Raw genomic sequence first — 17238 nt, 5'->3', positions numbered from 1 at the left:
AGTAGCCATTTGATTTTTCCCGAATTGAAACGCTTTAAAATGGGTGAGCCAATTTAATTTACATTATTTCCGTTTGAGTGATGACATATTGATGGTAAAAAGGAAGTGCCATTTCATTCATTATTTTGACACACGTGTTCAGTCATCCAGCATGGATTTTCCCTTCGTTTCCTTCATGAAGAACGTAAAATACAGGAAACTTAATGCCGTGACACCTGCACAGGACCACATGGTGGCCGATATGCCCCACTGCTTCATGCAGATCGGGAATATGTTCAGCATGACGAACACAAAGCTGCTGCAAACCACAATTGCCATTGAGGTGGCCTTAGCACGAATCTACATCAAATGCAATTAAAATAAATCTCATTCATATATTCTTTTAAACTGTATGGCTTTGGAACATACCTTGACAGGGAACATTTCCACGAGGCTGACAAAGAAGCATCCCACCAGGCCGATGTTGCCCAGAAAAATGTCCATCGACATGAGGAGCAGGGGCACCCAGCTGTACTCACCCACATCGTGAGTCTCGGCATATTTGGTGAAGCATCCAAAGGTCGCCAGACTAATGGCCACTCCGGCCGTGGAGACCAGCATGAGGAGCTTTCGGCCACAGATGTCGCACAGCAAGGTGGTCACATAGGTGCCCAGGATTTGGACGGCTCCAATGATGATGCTGCACGTATCGGGATCCATTGTGCTGCCCGAATTGGCGAATATATCCGACATGTAGTTGACCATGGTGAAAAGACCACTGAACTGATTGGCAATCATAAGCACCAGAGCGGGTCCATAGGCCTTTAGAGCAGGTCGAGTGCCTTCCAGAGTAACAAACATTGAAATAAACCTATATTAAAATAGTTAGAAACTTACAAAAGTCCTTAAAGGTGATGGCATCCTGCAGTGGATCGCCTTTGGTCAGTGCTATCTTCATGATCTCGAACTCCTCCATAGCCCTATTCTGGTGGTGAATATTGTCAGAGTCCTTGATGTTCTTGTAGTAGCGGAATGATCTCTCGGCGGCGGAGTATTTGCCAATCCTTATGAGATGCATGGGCGACTCCTTTATGAAGAGCAACACAGAAACAAGGTAGCACACGGGCAGTATCAGCACCATAAAGGGTATCGAGTAGTACGGCAAGTGGGTGCCCATGATGTAGCCCACAAGAACGCCAACATTGACCGATAACATGACCATGGCAGAGAAGGTGCCTCTGATGCTGTTGGTGGAAATGAATGAGTAAGTGTTAACTAATATGTGTGATAGCACTTCAGCACTCTTCCTGTCGTGACGTTCAAGCTCATTCTAATCTTTTGCCAGCAGCGAGCTATCGTGACAATCCCCTGCGACAGCCATAAATTATCCACTTACTTGGCATCTGCGATTTCACTGAGGAAAATGGGATGAACAATGTACATGCCGCCGCCACAGATGCCAGCCAAAAGTCTGCCCACGTACAGGTACTCCACACTCTGGGCAAAGTAGACCAGGATCCAAAGGCACGAATGTGGAATGGCAATTAACAGCAGACACCTCTTGCTGCCCAGGCGCCCGAGCAGGCAACCAATCAGAATATTGCCAGTCACCGAGCCCATGCCCAGCATGGAGCCCACCCAGGAGATCTCGAACTCGGACTTCACCTCGAAGCCCACGGGTGAGTCGGACTGCAGCTTCCTCAGGATGGGCGATAGCCATCCGATGCCGATGCCGTGTGATATGGATATGACATTAACTGAATGAAGTCCGAAATAAATGTCATTCACTGGGAGTCCTTAATGGTACAAGAAAGGACTACTTACTCAGCAGCGTGGTTAGCAGCTGATATCGATTCCTGCGATTAAGCAGGCAGTTTGGTCTTTGAAATAACCGCATCAGCATTTTGTACCCAAAAATTCGAATATACACTTCACATATGAATTAAATATCACCCCGATCTTTATTCAGTCTTCATCTGGCCACGTATCTCTGACCACTGAAAGGGTTTTCCGCTGAGCAATCGGCTTAAGTATCCGGCCTGTATCCTCTGGCCGTAAAGATAACTACTGGCTTAGGCTAATCGGACAGGTGCTACAAGTGTGATGATAACCCATTATCATTCCAGTAAACAAACTAAGCCTCCAGTAGCGATTTTCCATTGGTCTCCTCCAGAAAGAAGCAGAAGTAGAGAAAACAGCAGAACGTAATTCCACTACAGCCCAACATGGTAGCCGAGATGCCCCACACCGCCATGCAGATGGGAAAGATTTTCAGCGTGAGGAATACGGTGCTGCTCAGGATCACCACAAAGGTGGAGACGCCCACAGATCGTATCTGGAAAAATAAATGTGTGTGTGTTGGAGTTAGTGTCTTGTGAAAAGTTAACCAAACCCACCTTGGCTGGAAAGAGCTCGACGAGAACCACGAAGAGGCATCCCACCAAGCCGATGTTGCAGAGGAGTACGAAGCAGGACAAGATCAGCAGTGGTAACCAGCCGACAGCAGAGAGATCGGACTCCTTGGCGTCCTTGGCGAAGTAGGTGAAGGTGCCGAAGGCAGTTAGGCAAAGGGCGGCCCCCAAAGTGGAGGTCAGCATGAGAATCCTTCTGCCGTACTTATCGCACAGCAGAGTGGTCACGTAGTTGCCCACGATCTGGAGCACTCCGATGACTATGGTGCACGTGCCCAGATCCAGAGTGGAGTAGGATGCCGCAAAGACGTCCGCCAAGTAGGTGGTCACACAAAAACTGGCACTGAATTGATTGCTAATGAGCAGGACAGCGGCGGAGCCGTAGGCCTTAAATGCTGGTTTGGTAACTAAGGATGAAGGAAAGAATTAAAGTAAATACATAAAATGTCTTGCTTTATTTGCTTACTAAAAACCCTGTAGTCGAAGGACTTGGCCTTCTCCGTCTGCTCCTTATTTAGGAGATACTTCAGCTCCTCGAACTCGTCCTCAGCCTTGACTTCTTCTCTCCTGATGTTTTTGTAGAACATGAACGACCTCTTGGCCGCTTCGTATTTGCCCTTGCGAACTAGGTGATGTGGGGTCTCCGGAATGAAGATGTTGCAGATAAAATAAAATACGGGCAGGGCGATGATGAACGGGGGAGACGTGTAGTAGCCCACATTTGTGGACACTATATAGCCCGCCAAAACACCCGTGTTCACCGATAGTAAGATAATGGAGCCTAGGCGACCGCGCACACTGAAAAGATTTATGAGCAATTAGTTAACCATAGTATATTTCAGCACACATCACTTGGAGACTCACTTGGTATCAGCGATTTCGCTTATGAAGGTCGGAAGGACGACGTAACAGGCGCCACCAGTCACGCCGGCCATCAGACGACCGATGTAGAGGAACTCCACACTCTGGACGAAGTACACCAGAAACCAAAAGGTCTAGACGAATACCAGGTAATACAAGAGTGGTGAAATTGTGGCGTCAAAAATGCCGACTCATCTTACCGTGTACGGAATGGCAATGAAGAAGAGGATCATCTTGCGACCAATGCGATCCATGAGTAATCCGGCGATCAGATTGCCCATCACACTGCCAATGCCCACGAGAGATCCTATCCAGGACACCTGGCTCACGAGAACGGGAAATTTGAGGGGCGACTCATCGGTCTGCAGTTCCCTCATCACCGGCGACATCCAACCCACTCCAAGGCCATGCGAGAAGGTGGCTATGCTCACTGCGGAGTATAATGTTTTAGAATCTGGAGTCATGCACTTGTGCATCATTTGGTTCCTTACGCAGCAGAGTGACCAGGAATTGATGCCGATTCCTGCGTCCCAATAGGCAATTCGGATTGGCAAAGACCGCGGATAAGCGCCGTTTGAACGTCATGGTCGAGATGCTTTCTCCACACTGAATGAGATTCATCTGCGCTCTCAACTTCCCCTTAAATATTTCGTGACCGGTTTATCTAAGCCCGATAAGCCAATGACTTTTATGACGTCTACCGTGGATGAATACACTCGAAAAGACTTTCTATTTAAGATATTTTTTCTTTTGATTATATTATTTTGAAATACAAATAATACCAATAAGGTGACGAACAGGAATGGTAATAATATTCTGGAGCTTTAAATGGTAGTCAAAATTAAAGGATACCGTGTAAACCAAAAGGACTCCAGTCCATTCATTCACTTACTTGTCATGAGCAATCTTCCTGAGTAAAGTTGGAAGGACCACCAGTAACTTCCGCAATAAGACGCCACACATGGAGGAACTTAACGCACTAAACCATGTAACCCGTGCACCAAAAGATCTAGATTACGTCGAATTCCATGATGAAATAGATAGCACTTATATTTTAGGTTATCTTGCCGTGTAAGGAAAGGAGGCACTAAACGTGACGACACGCTTGCAGCCGATACGATTACTAAATGTTCAGGGCACAATACTGCCGAGCATACCTCCTCCGCCCGCCAAGGATCCTGTGCAGGATCTGTCCAGGACACGTTCCCCACAAGCTCGAAACAATCACAAGGGGTTTTTGTGGTTTCTGATTGATTGTTTCTTTTAGCTAGCAAAGTTACCAAGAACTGCCAAATAGTGAGAACAGGTGTTTAACGTCTTTGTTACTATATGATGTCTCAGATTAACTAATACTGTCTAGTCAAATAATCCCGCAGAGTCTAAATAAATAGTGGCAGAAGGCCCACGCATTTTCTTTATGGGTTTAAGGCCTTATTGTCAACAGTGTTTTTTCTTAAGTAAAAGAGTAAGGTAAAAGTTATATTGTAAAACTGAAATATATCTTACGAAACATGTGAGTTTGTGCGCAAGCGGAAATTATCTGAAAACCTTCCATATTTAATCAACATCTGGAACATCACGTTTATGTATAAAGAAATTAACACACCATGCAATCGTTTACACAACTCTTAAAAGGTTTTAACTCATACTGTTCATGTAAATACCAAATTAATATTTGCTTTTCTGTGTCCCAAACAAACCAATACAAATTTTAAATCAGTCTAAAAATACCAATTAAATCATAAAATTTACAAAAACATTTATTACAATTTCTATGACACAATTAAAGTCAACGAAACGCATTTTACATTTGATTTATTTATTAGTTTCAAATCGACAATCTTCAGTTGGTTTTAAAGAAGCTAAAGCCCTTAGGGCAAATGCAGCTACTTGTTAATCTTCAATCATTGACTTTCCCTTGGTTTCCTGCAGAAACAACCAGAAGTAAAAGAACGTCAGCAGTGCAGAGGCAGCTGAGAACCACATGGTAAACGATATGCCCCAGTAGTGCAGCATCAAAGGAAACAGTTTCAAGGTACCAAAGACGAGCAAACTCAAGAAAATGACAGACAACGAGGTGGCTAAGGAGCGAATCTGAAAGGATGTAAAACAGAGATGCTGTCTGTGGATATGATGCCCTTTGAATGCTGCTTTGAATATGCGTACCTTTACTGGAAAGAGTTCCACCAGGACGAGGAAAAAGATTCCAATCAGCCCTATATTGGCCACGTAACAGATGATAACCATCAGCACCAGAGGCAGCCAATTGAATTCACTGAGATCATAGATGGCACAGTAGGTAAAGCAGCCGAAGGCAATGCAACCGATTCCCACTCCCAAGGTAGAGATCAACATCAGAACCCTCCTGCCCACGATGTCCACCAGTATGGTCGAGGTGTAGACGCCCACGATCTGGACTAATCCAATGATAATGGTGGCCGTATTGACGTCCACAATGGAACCGGAAGCCTTGAAAATGTCGGACATATAGTTGATGAAGCTGAAAACGCCACTGAACTGATAGCCCAAGCTGAGCACAATGGAGGCGGCAAATCCCTTCAGAGCCGGCTTGGTCGCTGCAATGGGTTGATGCGATTTAGAGGGTGTCATACGTCGTTAGGGTCTCACTTACTGAGGTCCTTGTAACTGAGCGGGGTGGCATTCCTCGTCTGCTGGGACAAAACCGCTGTGCGTAGCTCCTCAAACTTGACCCTGGATGTTTGCTCGCAAACTGCACTCCGCTGATTCCTGTAGTATCTGAACGAGTTCTCTGCAGCAGTCAGCTGGCTTTTCCTTAGCAGATACGGGGCTGTTTCGGGCAACATTATATTGGCCATAAAGTAGGCTACGGGCAAGATAATGGCCAAGAAGGGTACGACATGATAGGCCAGATAAGTGCTCAGTATGTAGCCAGCCAGTATTCCCAAATCGACGGACAGCATCACCATCGAAGTCAGTGCCCCTCGAATGCTGGCAACTCGAGAAATTAGATTAGCTTTGTAGTTTCTAAGCACATCAACTCACTTGCTATCGGCCACTTCGCTAATGAAAATCGGAACCACCAAGTATCCTGCTCCGCCAGTGAATCCGCACAGAAACCTGGCTGCGTACAAGTAGTACACATTCGAGGCGCAGTAAATCAAAATCCAGATACACTAGAATGGTTGGCACTTCCGTGATTAACTAATGATTTAATTAACTTAAGGCTCATTTACTCACCGCATAGGGTCCGGCCATGAGGTAAAGGCAGAACTTCCTACCCGCTCTCTCAATCAGCAGGGCTATGGTCAGGTTACCGCACAGGCTGCCCAATCCCAGCATCGATCCCAGCCAGGAAATCTGGGCGAGATTCACTTCAAAGTCCAGCGGCGAATCGGGCGTCTGGATTTTGGTCAGTGTCGGCGAGAGCCAACCCACACCCACTCCATGTCCAAAAGTAATAATGTTAACTGCCAACAAGGAGCATTATGAACTGCAATTGGATACCCGGCGGGGAAAATGAGGAAAGTCTCACCAATTACCGTGGCCAAAAGCTGATAGCGGGTTTTGTGCTGCAGCAGGGAGTTCTCGAAAAACTTGGCCATTCTAGCTCACTCCACGGTTCTGTCACAAATGCGAAAGCGTGTAGTTCTTAAATCCCAGCAGAGAATAAAGCTCCGGTGAATTGGGCCCCTTCATAAACTTTATATCGGCAATATTAGAGATCGCTAGCCATATATCTTTGTGGTGTTTTCTGAATTGGCGAACCCACCTCAATGTCACAAATTACATTGTAAAGATAGGTGGCGCAAGCTGCGGCCACAGTTAGTTTAAATTACTTATTTTTTTTTGTATTTGTACAACAGACATTTCACAAGTCAAACAATTATTTGCCACTCTACCAAACCGGAGATGAGACCACAAAAAAGGGGCCTGTCTGTCTCGACTGGCCTTAAGCTGCTACATTTACGATGTTGGTCCAAACTCAACAGACACCTTAGTAGATATGGCCGAAGGCGGGAAATTCTGGTGAAAAAGTTAAATAACTGAAGTGACTCTTCCTGCAGCAAAATGTGTTGAAAGGATAATCCCATTAAAGGGCTTCTGCAACCTTTATTACGTTTGCAAAGTAAGTGCAATCACCTCTTCCTAGGAATAAATCTATTTGCTTTTTTCCATTTCTCTGCGCAGTTGCATTTAATATTATCTCGCGAAAGCCAAGTTCACAGTGCACAACCTGGAATTAAATTCTCAAGACAGAAAAATAAATTTTTAAACACACGGATAGAGATTTTCTCATGGCACTTTAAAACCTAATCTGTGGCAAATTTAAGTTGGTAAGGCGAAAAACGATAATGATGTTTAAGTCCACATGGAGAACTGATCCTAGAAGCAGACTACATTTTTTAACATTGCCTAGGCTATACAAATTTCTTAGTTTAAGCAACCACCCATCTGAGCTTTTGTTTCTAATCTTAATATATACCATGTTCTTAAGAAACAAGCCCATTGTTAGTAGTGCATTTAGGCCATTGAAATGTATTCTCTTATTTAAGTTTAAGTTCGTTTAAAGCAAAAGCCCATGGGCAAAGCTCTTCTGAATAGTAGATGTTCCTTATCGCAAGCGATCTTATCTAATCAAAGATTTTAGTAACTGAAACGATCTTTTGTGTGGAAGATCAAGGTAGCCGAATAGACAACCGATTGTAGTAGTTATATTTCCATATAACAATCATGCCAACTGTGCCTTCGCTTATGGCCGCAGGTGTGCCAATAGCGAACGAACGGCAATTGCACCTCTTTGCGCATTTATTAACAACAATAACAATTGATTATTAAATATTAAATATTATTTATAAGTACTAGAGACTGGCCAAGATGGCTTCAACTGTCTTGCCCTTGGTTTCGGGCACGAAAATGGCGATGAAAATAGCTGCTAGGAAGGATAAGCTGGCGAACATGAAGACGGTTCCATGCATTCCTAGGCTTGCGGTGAAAACCGGCATCAACTGTTATTAAAAAATAGAATTTAATAATTTGCTAAACTCGAGTATCTACGCATAACTTACCTTTATGGTGCCGGTGGAAATCAACCAGAGCATCGACATTAGAATCATTATGGCGGTGCTCCTCACCTTCTGCGGCATAATCTCCGATACCACCAGGAATGGCAGGGAGAGCAGTCCGACCGCAGCCAGGAACAGCATGAAGGAGAACCCGGCGAGGGGCACCCAGCTGTACGATGCCACCGGGTATCCGAGCATCTGGAAGTAGCTATACGTGCCCATCGTACTCTGGCCCAGTCCGATGCCCACTGCCGATACCAGGAGCAGGATCTTCCGACCCAGACGCTCCACCAAAACGGTGGATGCGTAGGTGCCCAGCATTTGGATGGCACCCACTATGATGGCGGCCACCGTGGGCGGAAGATTGGAGCCCGCCTGCTGGAAAATCACGGCCGTATAGTTCAGCATGGCGAAGCATCCGCACAGCTGATTGAAGCTTATCAGTCCGAGTCCGATTAGGAATGCCTTGCCAGTCTTGCCCCCAGCTGGTTCAGAAATTAAATTGGATATATTAGAGTTATGGTGCAAAAAAGTTAAAAGAACACCTATTCCAAAGTCATCTATGAACAGTTCATTTGCCAAAATCTAATGAACATAAGCTCATTACGTTTTGATTCAAAATTCGAAATGCAAACAGTTCAAACCCAATTATAAGCGGCTTGTTTTCATACGCGCCACAAATGAAATTGCGCATACGCCGTGTTGAAAAGCCTATCTGTTTGAGGTCTCTTTTGAAATTTGAATTGGCTCGTCAGTGTGGTGGCTTTAGGTCAGCTTGAATTCTAGTTAATATTTCACTACGTCCTGTTGAAAACGTTCATCGACACCCACACAAAAACCACTTTCGATTTCATCATAATTCACTGTGATCTCACCAAAGTCGGACCAAGTCACGCCGGTAGCTGCGCCATCGTCATCATCGCCATCCGCAGCGGTCTTCTCGGTGGTCTTCAGCTTCTGCAGCTCCAGCTGCAGCTCCTCGCTGAGTTCCTTGGCCGGACTCGATTTGATGTTGCGGTAGTAGCGCAGCGCGTGCTCCGCCTCCTCAATCTTGTTCACCTTGGCCAGGTGCTGCGGTGTCTCCGGCATGAACCAGAAGCAGCCGACGAACACAAAGGACAACGAGGACACAATCCAGGACACTTGGGCATAGTTGAAGTAGTAGCCAAGAATGAAAGCCAGCAAGAGACCGAAATTGCACGTCAGCACCAAAAAGACGCCCAAAATACCGCGAATGCTACAAAGAGGATATTTACTTGATTGCTTCTGATTAAATTAAGGCGAGGAACTCACTTGTCGGAGGCCAGTTCAGCTACATAAATGGGAATTACCGTGAAGCAGCCACCGCCAGCGGCACCGCCAATAAATCGAGCGATAATTAAGTGCATTGGGTTGCTTGCAAAGGGTATTATCACCCAGCCCACCTGTAAATACATTGTACATTTAATTAAATCTACAAAAGAAGTCAATTTCCCATTACCAAGTTGGGCAGCGCCATCCACATGAGGCACCATTTCCTGCCGATTTTTTCCGCCAGCCAGGCAAACAAAAAACTGCCTATCAGGCCACCCAAGCACATACTCGACGCCACCCATCCCTGATCCGTTGGAGTCAAAGGACCCGTCTCCAAAGGACTACTCTCGGATGACAGCTCCAGGAAACTGGAGGATGGCCAACCGCAAAATGCGCCATAGGAAATCGTTATGATGTTTACTGTGTTGTTTACATGGAACGTAGAAAACAGCAATGGAATTTAGTTACACAGGATTATGAATTTTAGTCAGTCTACTCATGAAATTCGCATGAAATGTGGTTTGCAAGCACTGATTCCAAGGGATTATTCATTTAAATCCTTTCGTTTGCTGTAAAGTCAGCCTTTACAGCTATTAATTGTAATATTTGCACAGCAGTTCATTGGTACACATTGAAATCGCATAGAATATGGTTTGCACTAGAATTTGCGGTTTACTAACCACTAAAGGCAGCTAGATACTGGTACTTGTCACCACCAGTGGAACTCATTTTGCGGGAATGTATTTCAATTAAAATCCTATTTGCGTTTATACATAGCCCCCCGTGAGAGTCCTCCGTTCAGGCTGATATTCACCCGGAGCCGGCCGTCAAATATCCGTAGGTGTTCGCGTTTAACTAAGCGAAACCAGTGGCTGGATGATAATATTTATATAGTGCACTAGATCGTAAACGAGCTCTGCTGAACTACGACTACGAGTGGCGTAGATTATAGACCGTTATCGCCGCCTCATTATGCTCCGGCCAAATGAGAGCAAAAGCGAATCCCCACATGCACTGTCACAGAATCTAGTTAATTACTGCCCGGGGTGTCAGTGCAAATTTATTGTTGCTAACCCTCCGACGATTACAATGCCTTTTACAGCCTTTGTTTGCCTTTTCCTGATTTGATATGCACTCAATGAGTACTCTCTCTATACTATTCCATGTCCATACATTCCTACTTCGAAGAGAGTAGTAGAGAGCCACCATTGTAAATTACTCGTGCGCCATAATCGTGGCTAATATTTGGCCAGTCGAGATACCCGGCGCAAACAAAAGTCGCGCATTTAACATTTTGGGCCTTTTGGATCGGCCGTAAACGCGTAAATTTGGATTAGAAGCTGCCGCGATTTAAATCGGATTTTTACCACGCAAAAATGATGCGTGTTTCGCTGATCTCAGCATGCGGCATTTGGCGCCGTGAATTTTCCAAGTTCTTTAATGCACCCAGTGCAAATAAAGTCAAAGGAACAACGAATGGTAAAACTGATCCTCTTTTATTGGCCTAAGGTATAACTATGATTAGATTGTCTATAAAGCATGAGACAGGGGCTCATGAAATGAACTTTCTCGCTGTCTTCACAAGTTACAGTGTACCCAGTGCTTCCTCTATAGAGTTCTCCACATAATCGCAGACGAAACTCGCTGACCGACAGCAAGTTTTATCACAAGTTATTCTCACTTGGGGTAAAGTTTTATGACCAAAGACCGTAAGGCAGATAAGACCCGTGGCCAAACAACAAGATTCGTGGTAAATGATAAAGCTGGTAGCCAGAAACCCAGAACGCAAGTGACTATTGAATTCCGGATCTTGCCGTTGCCAGCCGGATGAGTAAGCACGAATTAATCAAGTAGTCAAGCCAATGCATTGCATACTTTTGCGGGCCAGCTGCAGTGAGCAGCTTCACTTGGAGAAATAATTGTTTGAAAGTGCTTTACTTTAATTGGTTGCTTATTAAATAGCGCGCTGCGGCGGTTTAAAACTAAATTCGTTACTAATATCGTTGGTAAAGCTAACAGGAGGGAGTACTCGAGCATCTCAGATGTGGGTGGCGATGTGTCCGTTCGTCACCGCCGATCCCTTAGCCACTCCGCCATCGTCCACATAGCCCAGTTCCCGCTGCACCGCCGAAGGACGACGGTTGCGGGTTTCCGGCAGAAGTGGCAGCGAAATAAGACCCACGAAGATGGAGGCTCCGGCAAAGACCCACAGGTACAACACCAGTCCGGGGGCAATTGTGGCCTTGACCGCATTGAATGCCTGCAAATAAACCAGATAATGCCAATGATAGACTGCTTCTGCAAGTACTCTTGGTCAGGAACACCCACCTCTATCATGCCGAAGAGCAGGAGCCACGATACAGCAGATGCCAGTGAGTACAACAAGTCATGGAGCTGAAAAGGTTTTTAAGTCAGTAAAATGCATAAAATAAGAAGCCAGAAGGTGTTGAATTGAAGCCGTCTCTAGTGAACTTAAAACGATGGCAATGTGGCGTACCTTAGTGGGCAGAACCTCGCTGCTAACAACTGCGGCCAGGGGGTAAAGGCCAAAGCTGACCACAGCCAGCTGGATGGCCAGCAGAAAAATGGGCAAATACCGATCCGCCCAGTTGCCCAGCAACCAAAATTGTCCGTAAGCCTTGAATAGTGCTAATGCAATGACTGCTGCCGCAGCAAAAAGCGATGAAAGGCACAACAGGAGCTGCAGGAGAGGAAATAAATTGCAGGTGAGTAATGGTTGTGCAAATGTGAAAGGTTTGTGCCATAATCGGTTTTTGTGGCTCTTATTTTCTACGAACTTTGACCTAATTGCACACCAACCTTTCGCGGCAAACGCGGACCAACGAGCCGTGCCAGGAGCGCTCCGATGCACTGGGCGCTGGCCAAAACCACGTAATTGGTTTCCGTGGAATAGCCGGTGCGTCCGAGAAAGTCGGCTGCGTAGTTTAGCTCCACGAATACGCCGCTCAATTTGGCGCACACGGTCAGCAGGAAGCTGACGAAGGTCAGCCGGATGATGTAGCTGTGCGACATGGGCGTGGAGGCCACGTTCTTGTCCCTGCTCCGCAGCTCCGCGTGGAACTCGTCCAGCTCGCTGAGGTACTCCGGCTTCTCGCGATCGTCGATGTCGCGGATGCCGCGATACCAGCGCAGCGACTTCTCCAAGCTGGCCATGTTGTTCTTGCGCAGATAGTAGTGGGGGCTCTCCTGCACGAAGGGGAACGTCATGGTGAACACAAAGGACACCGCACAGCCCACGATGTTCACGAAGGCGTAGGGCACATAGAAGCCCAGGACAAATCCAATCAAGATGCCCAGCGTGCGCCACAGCTCAATGGTGAAAGTGAGCCGGGCTGCCTTCTCCCGGGACTCGGCAATCTCATTGATAAATATAGGTAGCACCACGAATGCGGCGCCGGATGCCACGCCCGCGAATAGGCGGGAGGCGTAGATGTGCACTATGTCGTTGCCAAAATGGATGCAGGCCCAAGCAGACTGGAAATGAATTTTATTTTAATTTCTATCAAAAGGGAAATATTTTGCCTCCACTGTTAAAAATACGTAGTGAGTACAAATGATTAACTAGTTTTCAGTATGGAGTTATTAAATTTGAGCTTTGATTTAGTTGGTTAAACTTTAAAACTAAAGTTTTCGTCTTCTATTCTTGTATATTTGTGTACTTTACTGTGACTTTGTGACTCGTAGTAGTTCCCAGGTTTTTTAAATCTTTGCATATGCTTACTGTCACTATCACATTTTTTAATCAGTGTTCCTCGCATACAAAAATAAAAATGTCGATATGCATGCAAATTTTCCAATTCAACGATCCATGCGCTGAAATGGATGTTACTATTAACATTCGCAAACCCCTGGCCTTCAGTCTACCAGAGACCCCCCTTTTAGTAACACCTTTTACTCACAATTTGGAGCAGTCCAGAGCAGAGAAGCACGGACTTGGGACCGATTTTCAGGACCAGGAATCCGGAGACCAAGGCTCCCACAGCGGCACTGAGGAAGAGGTATCCTGTCAGCCACGCAGTTCCCGCCGGATCGGTGGCCTGGTTCAAGGGAGTCCTCTCCTCCGATTCGTAGAGCGTCATGTGCGCCGGAGTGATGCCAAACATGAGGCCAAAGTTAAAGCAGAGAATGTTGCCTGAAATTAAGTTACAAATACATTTTATTAAGTACAGCGAAAGTAGAACGCTTCAAGTGGCCAACTAACACTAATATTGGTATGTAATTTATGCTGGAATAACTTATTTCTCTTAAAGCAAGGCAGACTCTTGGAGGGCTCACCTAAAGCCGTGGCAACACTCTGGATGGCCGGGCCACCCACTCTTTTCGGCAGGCACATTTTGTTATAGCTTCGGTATCCAATATCCAATGGTAAAGCCTGTGGGAAAACCACCTGCAATTCACTGCACTGACTGCTAAAATGAGAATCAGCTAATGGATGCTGTGGGGTATTTATGGCCAGGGCATCGGCGCTGTTATCTCACCCTCGTCCAGAGATAACAACCGTACTATGCGCCACCAGTTGAACCCCATCCATGGGCCACGAAACGACCGTAGACCGTGTCCGGACGTGTTTTCGTATAGTTGGCAGCTGAGATGGCCGGGATGAGCAATATGCAGGTATATATTTGCCCAACGTGAGCAAACAGTCCGATTTGGCGATAAGAACTGAGGACGTCTGCCTTGGCAGCTAGTTTTGTTTATGGTGAAATCTGAGGGTGGCTCACAATGCTTTTTAATTAAAACGAAGCGAACCAATTGAAAGCAATTGAACATTAATTGGGCGAAGCAGTTTTACTGAAAGTCCATAGAGACAAAAAAGTTAAAAGTAAAATTAAAAAAAGCTAAACAAATCAATTAAAATATATTAAGCGAGATAAATATTTAAATAAAAAAGATTATTGTGGGGACAATGTCTTCATACTCATTTTTGAACTCGATAAGCAGAAAACAATTGATTTTGATAGTAACGATAACCGATCGATTCTACTATCAATTGAAAGTACTGCAAGCTGGTGGAAACATGTCATAAGTGCATATCGATAACGATACCACTGATCGTGATTGAAACTCGGCTAAACAGATGATTACTGTATTTGCCGCGAGTTTTACTTTTTAATTTTGTTTAGAAACTTAAGTTTTTACTTGTTTTATTTGTCATAAAATGAGCGACGAACAGAACTCGTGGCGCACCCAACTGCTGCTGATATGCCAGCAAACCAGGTACGTTTTAATTCACACATCATTCTTATGAGAGCTCCTAAAGGACTCCACATGTCCCACTCCAGATCCTGCAGCGAGTCCACCCACTTCGCTGTTCTGAAGGATCACCACGCCAGACTGCAGACATGCCAAAGCACGGAGAAAGCAATGATGGAGCGCCTGGAGCGCTGCCAGCAAACAATACGAAGGAGTCGCAGGACGAGTCCAGGGATTACCTGTGCAGACATCATGTTCGAGATGCCTCCTGATGCGGCTTTTGAGCCCAAATGCAGGGGCTCCTACGAGAGTTGCGAAGCAACAGAGGTTGCCTCCAGTGATCTGCAGGCTGCGCCGTTGGAAGTTGCAATTACTAACCCGATTGAACAGTCCATTAAGGCAAGACCGGAGGAGCATCTCCCAATAAAAAGGATTAATTCCACAACGGAGACAGATGCGCCACCATACCCGACAGAGAACTCGCCCCAAAGCGGCTTTGGCTTTCGCACTGCCCGGGAGCAACTTATCCTGGACGATTTAAAGGTTGGTTTCAGGAGAGGCGGACGTTTGAAATGCATCTTCCTAGAACTGAATCGCACAAATATATATTTCAATATTGCAGAAAAAGAGTCGACAGGCGACAAGTGAAATGGATACTGTCCCATCTGGCATGATGAATTTCCGGAAAAAAACGCTTGGTGGAAAGCGAACGGTTAGCTCTAACTTCGTATCGCCCGTGGCGCATAATGAGAATTCCACCAGCTCGTGAGAATAGTGCAATTATTCACAGGCGTACCATATTTCATTGTATCCAATTCCTTACAGACGGTGCAGCAGCATACCGCCCGCATTGGCCCACTTGGATTCCAAGATGGTGGAGCAAATTCTCGGGGAAAGCATGCATGATTTCAAGCCTGTCGGTATGTCAGTACTTCAATGGCCGCGAAGTAGTCTGTTCATAAACTACCTGTTCACCGATTTCAGCTTGGGAAGATATTGCCGGTCTGGAATCTGCAAAGTCCACATTCCTCGAAGCCATTATCATGCCTCTCCGGCGGCCTGACTTGTTCACTGGAGTGCGGTGTCCACCGCGAGGCGTTCTGCTTTTCGGACCACCTGGCACTGGCAAGACACTCATTGCCAAGAGCATTGCTTCCCAGGCAAAGGCCAAATTCTTCAGCATTAATCCGTCCAGCCTGACCTCAAAGTGGGTTGGCGATGCCGAGAAGCTGGTGAAGACATTGTTTGCCGTGGCCGCTGCCCATCAACCTGCTGTATGTATTTTACTTTTAAATTTATAGCTAATACACTTCTTATACACATTTCAGATTATATTCATAGACGAGGTGGATTCCCTGCTGTCCAAACGTTCGGGAAACGAAAACGAGAGCACTCTACGCCTGAAAAACGAGTTTCTCATTCACTTGGACGGTGCCGCTAGTAATGAGGAAATCCGAGTGCTAGTAATAGGAGCCACCAACCGACCGCAGGAGCTGGATGAGGCGGTGCGTCGGCGATTTGTACGGCGTCTGTACGTTCCCTTACCCACGATGGAAGCGCGTCAAAAGATCATAGAAAAGTTAATTCGGCAGGTGAAGCACAGCCTGGATGGCATGCAAATTACCGAGCTGGCTGAGCTTACCGATGGTTATTCGGGGGCGGACGTGGATACGCTTTGCCGCTATGCATCCATGGCTCCCCTTCGCTCATTGACTCCCGACCAAATGGAGGTCATAGAAACGCATCAGGTATGCACAGCATTGCTACGAATTTGTGAAGCGGAATCTGGAAACTTAAATTTCGAGTATCTTAATATCCATATAACAAAATAATCTCTTCGTAACCACGTTAAATTCTGGAGATATTTATGCCTTGTTTTTATTGTTCGTTTCCGTAGCTGCCTGCCGTAACCATGGATGATTTTAAGCAGGCGCTAAGGGTTATATCTAAAAGTGTTTCTGCGGAGGACTGCAAGCAATTTGAGGCCTGGAATGAAATCTACGGCGTTCGACATTAAAAGCAGACACAGAAACGGTAATCTTTTGAATTTAATTAATACTCAGAAGTAACGCATAAACGCTTATTGAAGACTAACAATAAAATATGAAATACAATTAATTTCAATATATTTCCATCGTTTAAAACTCACAGCACATCAAAATTACGTTCGTATACGGATTGTAATAGACTGTTAAGTCCGTTTAATGTCCTTAATTAACTTAATGCGTAAACAGCTCAGAAAACTACGCAAGTGAAGTTAATCCGAAAATGAGCTGACAAACTAACACCTACAGACTAAACACTAAGTCAAGTTGTACTTAATTTAAAACTTTGTTCCGGCACATTTAAACACTGCATTATGCACACACAGACGGAGATATTTGTACACTTCGGATAATCGTATAACCATTAACGAATAAGGACGTTTAGAGGCA

General features: G+C 45.5%; 6 protein-coding genes across 7 annotated transcripts; 1 reads left to right on the top strand and 5 right to left on the bottom strand.

Annotated features, from left to right (window-relative positions):
* Window positions 1-109: 109 nt before the first annotated feature.
* LOC120447976 (facilitated trehalose transporter Tret1) lies at window positions 110-1943 on the bottom strand. The gene is made up of 5 exons (XM_039629674.2): window positions 1804-1943; window positions 1376-1736; window positions 877-1223; window positions 409-821; window positions 110-339 (listed from the first exon to the last, which is right to left on the bottom strand). Exons 1-5 carry the CDS (start codon window positions 1880-1882, stop codon window positions 139-141), a joined length of 1401 nt encoding a protein of 466 aa, XP_039485608.1. The 5' UTR covers window positions 1883-1943; the 3' UTR covers window positions 110-138.
* LOC120447968 (facilitated trehalose transporter Tret1) lies at window positions 1916-3889 on the bottom strand. Its single transcript, XM_039629662.1, has 6 exons — window positions 3743-3889; window positions 3452-3681; window positions 3255-3385; window positions 2857-3188; window positions 2376-2797; window positions 1916-2314 (listed from the first exon to the last, which is right to left on the bottom strand). Exons 1-6 carry the CDS (start codon window positions 3870-3872, stop codon window positions 2114-2116), a joined length of 1446 nt encoding a protein of 481 aa, XP_039485596.1. The 5' UTR covers window positions 3873-3889; the 3' UTR covers window positions 1916-2113.
* A 1096-nt stretch (window positions 3890-4985) lies between these two features.
* On the bottom strand, window positions 4986-6880 carry LOC120458865 (facilitated trehalose transporter Tret1). The gene is made up of 6 exons (XM_039646697.2): window positions 6766-6880; window positions 6471-6700; window positions 6276-6406; window positions 5884-6221; window positions 5418-5827; window positions 4986-5345 (listed from the first exon to the last, which is right to left on the bottom strand). Exons 1-6 carry the CDS (start codon window positions 6833-6835, stop codon window positions 5145-5147), a joined length of 1380 nt encoding a protein of 459 aa, XP_039502631.1. The 5' UTR covers window positions 6836-6880; the 3' UTR covers window positions 4986-5144.
* Window positions 6881-7934: 1054 nt separating this feature from the next.
* LOC120443800 (facilitated trehalose transporter Tret1) lies at window positions 7935-10447 on the bottom strand. The gene is made up of 6 exons (XM_039623132.2): window positions 10270-10447; window positions 9777-10009; window positions 9590-9720; window positions 9172-9533; window positions 8300-8781; window positions 7935-8239 (listed from the first exon to the last, which is right to left on the bottom strand). Exons 1-6 carry the CDS (start codon window positions 10316-10318, stop codon window positions 8093-8095), a joined length of 1404 nt encoding a protein of 467 aa, XP_039479066.2. The 5' UTR covers window positions 10319-10447; the 3' UTR covers window positions 7935-8092.
* Window positions 10448-11508: 1061 nt separating this feature from the next.
* LOC120443798 (facilitated trehalose transporter Tret1) lies at window positions 11509-14202 on the bottom strand. The gene is made up of 6 exons (XM_039623130.2): window positions 13886-14202; window positions 13510-13742; window positions 12410-13084; window positions 12087-12290; window positions 11918-11983; window positions 11509-11849 (listed from the first exon to the last, which is right to left on the bottom strand). The coding sequence occupies exons 1-6, from the start codon at window positions 13941-13943 to the stop codon at window positions 11628-11630; spliced, it is 1458 nt and encodes a 485-aa protein (XP_039479064.1). The 5' UTR covers window positions 13944-14202; the 3' UTR covers window positions 11509-11627.
* A 478-nt stretch (window positions 14203-14680) lies between these two features.
* Window positions 14681-17096, top strand: LOC120443797 (fidgetin-like protein 1). 2 transcript variants are annotated; one of them, XM_039623127.1, is made up of 8 exons: window positions 14681-14827; window positions 14893-15346; window positions 15426-15568; window positions 15629-15723; window positions 15788-16077; window positions 16132-16551; window positions 16701-16837; window positions 16955-17096. In XM_039623127.1, exons 1-7 carry the CDS (start codon window positions 14769-14771, stop codon window positions 16818-16820), a joined length of 1581 nt encoding a protein of 526 aa, XP_039479061.1. In that variant the 5' UTR covers window positions 14681-14768; the 3' UTR covers window positions 16821-16837; window positions 16955-17096. The 2 variants fall into 2 exon arrangements, with proteins under 2 accessions (XP_039479061.1, XP_039479062.1); XM_039623128.1 differs by lacking the exons at window positions 16701-16837; window positions 16955-17096 and having other exon boundaries at window positions 16132-16334; window positions 16396-16533.
* The last annotated feature ends 142 nt before the right edge of the window (window positions 17097-17238 follow it).

The sequence above is a fragment of the Drosophila santomea genome, chromosome 2L, assembly GCF_016746245.2.
Source record: "Drosophila santomea strain STO CAGO 1482 chromosome 2L, Prin_Dsan_1.1, whole genome shotgun sequence".
NCBI classification, from domain to species: domain Eukaryota; kingdom Metazoa; phylum Arthropoda; class Insecta; order Diptera; family Drosophilidae; genus Drosophila; species Drosophila santomea.
The sequence above is the reverse complement of the archived record's forward strand: the minus strand, read 5'-3'. Positions and strand labels throughout refer to the sequence as shown.